The following is a 6,000-nucleotide window of genomic DNA, read 5'->3' on the forward strand; positions in this document are numbered from 1 at the left end:
CTTCTCCTTTAAGTGTTTAAACAGGAAAACTATTGCCTCCCAGCCATCCTCTGAAAAGCAATCCACTGTAGATCATGTTTCAGAGGGCCAACAAGGGCTACCACAAACAAGCAGTAATGCCTGGTACACATGTATGAGATTACCAGACAAATAATCATCTGTTTTTTGGGGGCTTTTTTTGCATTTTAGTCTCATATCAAAAATGAGCACGACAGAATAAAAATTTGATGTAATGTGTTGTAGTGCATTTTCTTTTTTTTGAAGGACGGCTGTACTGGTTAAACATAAGTCATACGATCTGGTATTGCACAAGAAAGATTTGTGCTTAGCCCATTGGATAATATCAGATGAACTGTCGTGATCAGCTCACGAAAGCTGTGCATTAACGATCAGTTTATCATATGATCGCTTCAAAAGAGGTATTTTTCCATACGATTTTCTGATAGCTTGTAGGGACCATAAAGGTGTAGCCTAAGCTCTGGATAAAATGACTCTAAACTGGATATTACTACTTTCCTTAATTTTCTACATAGGAGATGGAAAGGTGTCATCTAAAAGGGATTTGAATGGTTGTGGAGACAGAGAGCAATGCGTACATCAATAGGAGGAAAGAAGTGTGTACATGGAGGGATGAGAGTGAGGAGTAGATGACAGCAGTCATGTGATGAGGTTGTCAGTTCAGGTGTGTACATGAAGGGATGAGAGTGAGGAGCAGATGACAGCAGTCATGTGATGAGGTTGTCAGTTCAGGTGTGTACAGGGAGGGATGAGAGTGAGGAGTAGATGACAGCAGTCATGTGATGAGGTTGTCAGTTCAGGTGTGTACAGGGAGGGATGAGAGTGAGCAGATGACAGCAGTCATGTGATGAGGTTGTCAGTTCAGGTGTGTACATGGAGGGATGAGAGTGAGGAGTAGATGACAGCAGTCACGTGATGAGGTTGTCAGTTCAGGTGTGCACATGGAGGGATGAGGCTGGGTTCACACTTGTCCGACAAACGGTCCTACATTGGGAGCCTCATGTAGCATGACGTGTGAAAATCAATGTTTCCCTATAAGAGCTGTCTTAACTGGTCCTACACAAGTCGGTCCGACTTTGAAAATGCTCCCTGTACTACTTTTGGTCCTACATTGCTCCTACTTCAGGCCCATTGAATATCATTAAAGTAGTATCCTGTTCATGAAAGTAGGATGGATGTAGGACCAATGTAGGATACATGTAGGACCAATGTAGCAGAGCAAAGTAGGATGAAAGTAGTGTAGTAGTGTGAACCCAGCCTAAGAGCGAGTAGATGACAGCAGTCTTGTGATGAGGTTGTCAGTTCAGGTGTGTACATGGAGGGATGAGAGTGAGGAGTAGATGACAGCAGTCATGTGATGAGGTTGTCAGTTCAGGTGTGTACATGGAGGGATGAGAGTGAGGAGTAGATGACAGCAGTCATGTGATGAGGTTGTCAGTTCAGGTGTGTACATGGAGGGATGAGAGTGAGGAGTAGATGACAGCAGTCATGTGATGAGGTTGTCAGTTCAGGTGTGCACATGGAGGGATGAGAGTGAGTAGATGACAGCAGTCATGTGATGAGGTTGTCAGTTCAGGTGTGTACAGGGAGGGATGAGAGTGAGTAGATGACAGCAGTCATGTGATAAGGTTGTCAGTTCAGGTATGTACATGGAGGGATGAGAATGAGTAGATGACAGCAGTCATGTGATGAGGTTGTCAGTTCAGGTGTGTACAGGGAGGGATGAGAGTGAGTAGATGACAGCAGTCATGTGATAAGGTTGTCAGTTCAGGTTGTACAGGGAAAGATGAGAGTAGATGACAGCAGTCATGTGATGAGATTGTCAGTTCAGGTTGTACAGGGAGGGATGAGAGTGAGTAGATGACAGCAGTCATGTGATAAGGTTGTCAGTTCAGGTGTGTACATGGAGGGATGAGAATGAGTAGATGACAGCAGTCAGGTGATAAGGTTGTCAGTTAAGGGGTGTACAGGGAGGGATGAGAGTGAGTAGATGACAGCAGTCATGTGATAAGGTTGTCAGTTCAGGTTGTACAGGGAGGGATGAGAATGAGGAGTAGATGACAGCAGTCATGTGATGAGGTTGTCAGTTCAGGTGTGCACATGGAGGGATGAGAGTGAGTAGATGACAGCAGTCATGTGATAAGGTTGTCAGTTCAGGTATGTACATGGAGGGATGAGAATGAGGAGTAGATGACAGCAGTCATGTGATGAGGTTGTCAGTTCAGGTTGTACAGGGAGGGATGAGAGTGAGTAGATGACAGCAGTCATGTGATGAGGTTGTCAGTTCAGGTGTGCACATGAAGGGATGAGAGTGAGTAGATGACAGCAGTCATGTGATGAGGTTGTCAGTTCAGGTGTGTACAGGGAGGGATGAGAGTGAGTAGATGACAGCAGTCATGTGATAAGGTTGTCAGTTCAGGTTGTACAGGGAGGGATGAGAGTGAGTAGATGACAGCAGTCATGTGATGAGGTTGTCAGTTCAGGTGTGCACATGAAGGGATGAGAGTGAGTAGATGACAGCAGTCATGTGATGAGGTTGTCAGTTCAGGTGTGCACATGAAGGGATGAGAGTGAGTAGATGACAGCAGTCATGTGATAAGGTTGTCAGTTCAGGTGTGCACATGAAGGGATAAGAGTGAGTAGATGACAGCAGTCATGTGATGAGGTTGTCAGTTCAGGTGTGTACATGGAGGGATGAGAGTGAGTAGATGACAGCAGTCATGTGATGAGGTTGTCAGTTCAGGCGTGTACATGGAGGGATGAGAGTGCGGAGCAGATGACAGCAGTCACGTGATAAGGTTGTCAGTTCAGGTGTGCACATGAAGGGATGAGAGTGAGTAGATGACAGCAGTCAGGTGATAAGGTTGTCAGTTCAGGTTGTACAGGGAGGGATGAGAGAGTAGATGACAGCAGTCATGTGAGGAGGTTGTCAGTTCAGGTGTGCACATGAAGGGATGAGAGTGAGGAGTAGATGACAGCAGTCACGTGATGAGGTTGTCAGTTCAGGTGTGTACATGAAGGGATGAGAGTGAGTAGATGACAGCAGTCATGTGATGAGGTTGTCAGTTCAGGTGTGCACATGAAGGGATGAGAGTGAGTAGATGACAGCAGTCATGTGATGAGGTTGTCAGTTCAGGTGTGCACATGGAGGGATGAGAGTGAGTAGATGACAGCAGTCATGTGATAAGGTTGTCAGTTCAGGTATGTACATGGAGGGATGAGAATGAGGAGTAGATGACAGCAGTCATGTGATGAGGTTGTCAGTTCAGGTTGTACAGGGAGGGATGAGAGTGAGTAGATGACAGCAGTCATGTGATGAGGTTGTCAGTTCAGGTGTGCACATGAAGGGATGAGAGTGAGTAGATGACAGCAGTCATGTGATGAGGTTGTCAGTTCAGGTGTGTACAGGGAGGGATGAGAGTGAGTAGATGACAGCAGTCATGTGATAAGGTTGTCAGTTCAGGTTGTACAGGGAAAGATGAGAGTAGATGACAGCAGTCATGTGATGAGATTGTCAGTTCAGGTTGTACAGGGAGGGATGAGAGTGAGTAGATGACAGCAGTCATGTGATAAGGTTGTCAGTTCAGGTGTGTACATGGAGGGATGAGAATGAGTAGATGACAGCAGTCAGGTGATAAGGTTGTCAGTTAAGGGGTGTACAGGGAGGGATGAGAGTGAGTAGATGACAGCAGTCATGTGATAAGGTTGTCAGTTCAGGTTGTACAGGGAGGGATGAGAATGAGGAGTAGATGACAGCAGTCATGTGATGAGGTTGTCAGTTCAGGTGTGCACATGGAGGGATGAGAGTGAGTAGATGACAGCAGTCATGTGATAAGGTTGTCAGTTCAGGTATGTACATGGAGGGATGAGAATGAGGAGTAGATGACAGCAGTCATGTGATGAGGTTGTCAGTTCAGGTTGTACAGGGAGGGATGAGAGAGTAGATGACAGCAGTCATGTGAGGAGGTTGTCAGTTCAGGTGTGCACATGAAGGGATGAGAGTGAGGAGTAGATGACAGCAGTCACGTGATGAGGTTGTCAGTTCAGGTGTGTACATGAAGGGATGAGAGTGAGTAGATGACAGCAGTCATGTGATGAGGTTGTCAGTTCAGGTGTGCACATGGAGGGATGAGAGTGAGTAGATGACAGCAGTCATGTGATAAGGTTGTCAGTTCAGGTGTGTACATGGAGGGAGCTCAGGCACAGGATGTGTATAAGAAGCCCAGGTATAAGGACACAGGAAGGTCTCTGGAGTACACCCTCCCCCTGATACACACTCTGGAGCCATGGAAACACACTGATAGAAGTTGTGATGTGAAGGCAGAGGTTGTGAAGCTCAGGGAAGATAAGCAGGGTGCTCCCTCCCTGTCTGCCGGACAAACAGATGCCTTATACTCCACCATTACCTTTCGCTTGGCAGTCCGCGCAAAACTTGTTCTCCTCCCGCAGCAGCAGCTCAGACAACACAGCTTGGTACCGCTCCACGTCCCGAACCGACTTCCCGGTCATCTTCCCGGGAGACAGTAAGATGGCTTCCCCGTGCTACGGCTCAGTTCCTGTTTCCGGTGTTACGAAAGTCTCCTCCCACCATTTCCCCTGCTGCGTTCACGTCACGTAGCCACGCCTATTGCCATACCCATTACCCATACACAGCACGGTCACCGGTGAGGAAAGGGTCACGCCCACAAGGAAAAAATTATGAATGGACATTGACGTCATGTGGCAACCTGGACGTCGGCTAGAATGACGACATTGTGCTCATTGGTAGTCAGCTGGCATCTGTCTTCAGACATTTACATTAGATGTTAGTGTACTTCAGTACAGATCAGTTTGTCATCCCGCCTAATATTGTATTGTATATGTCCTTGGGGTGAAATTCAAGAAGAACAGGAATTATAGACATCAAAGGCACCTGATTGTGGTACAATTATTACACATTTTAGTTACATTTACGTCTGTGCAGTTGCAGTTCATGTGACATGACAGAGGTGTAACTGTCACTTTTTAAATTTGAAAAGGTTAACCACTTCATTACTGGGCACTTAAACCCCCTTCGTGCCCAGACCAATTTTCAGCTTTCAGCGCTGACGCATTTTGAATGACAATTACGCGGTCATACAACACTGTACCCAAATTATATTTTTATCGTTTTTTTTTCACAAATAGAGCTTTCTTTTGGTGGTATTTGATCATCTCTGCGATTTTTATTTTTTGCGCTATAAACAAAAAAAGACAGAAAATTTGGAAAAAAAACACAATATTTTTTACTTATTGTTACAATAATATCCCAATTTTTTTTATTTTTTTTATATTTTTTTCCTCGGTTTAGGCCGATACGTATTCTTCTACATATTTTTGTTAAAAAAAAAATCGCAATAAGCGTATTTGATCGGTTTGCACAAAAGTTATAGCGCCTACAAAATAGGGGATAGATTTATGATTTATTTTTTTATTTTTTATTAGTAATGGTGGCGATCTGCGATTTTTTTTTTTTTGTCAGGCCTGCGATATTGCGAGGGACATATGGGACACTTTTGACACAAATTTGGGACCATTCACATTTATACAGCGATCAGTGCTATAAAAATGCACTAATTACTGTATAAATGCGACTGGCAGGGAAGGGGTTAACCACTAGGGGGTGAGGAAGGGGTTAAATGTATTACCTGGGTGTGTTCTAACTGTGTGGGGGGAGGGGGGTGACTGGGGGAGATGACCGATGCTGTGTCCCTATGTACAAGAGACACAGATCGGTCTCCTCTCTCCCTGACAGGACGTGGAGCTCTGTGTTTACACACAGAGCTCCACGTCCCTGCTGTGTTACCGACGATCGCGTGTACCCGGCGGACATCGCGGCCGCCAGGTACACGCATCGGATTCCCAGCGATGCGCCGGCACACTGTGCTTTCTAACTTGCCCCTTGGCATAGAAAAGAGGAGGGGGGGCAAACTTCTGGGACCTCGCCGCAGCTAGATCTGGAAG

The 6,000-nt window shown here is 45.8% G+C and overlaps 1 protein-coding gene across 2 annotated transcripts in view; it reads right to left on the reverse strand.

The window, feature by feature from the left end:
• Nucleotides 1–4,600, reverse strand: part of SMAP2 (small ArfGAP2) — a 51,036-nt gene extending 46,436 nt beyond the window's left edge. For both annotated transcript variants that reach the window (XM_040337099.1, XM_040337098.1), the window contains exon 1: nucleotides 4,425–4,600. In XM_040337099.1, coding sequence (XP_040193033.1) covers nucleotides 4,425–4,527 — 103 coding nt within the window. In that variant the 5' untranslated portion in view covers nucleotides 4,528–4,600. The remainder of the gene's footprint in view (nucleotides 1–4,424) is intronic.
• Between the last annotated feature and the right edge of the window lie 1,400 nt (nucleotides 4,601–6,000).

Source organism: Rana temporaria, chromosome 2 (genome assembly GCF_905171775.1).
Source record: "Rana temporaria chromosome 2, aRanTem1.1, whole genome shotgun sequence".
NCBI lineage: Eukaryota > Metazoa > Chordata > Amphibia > Anura > Ranidae > Rana > Rana temporaria.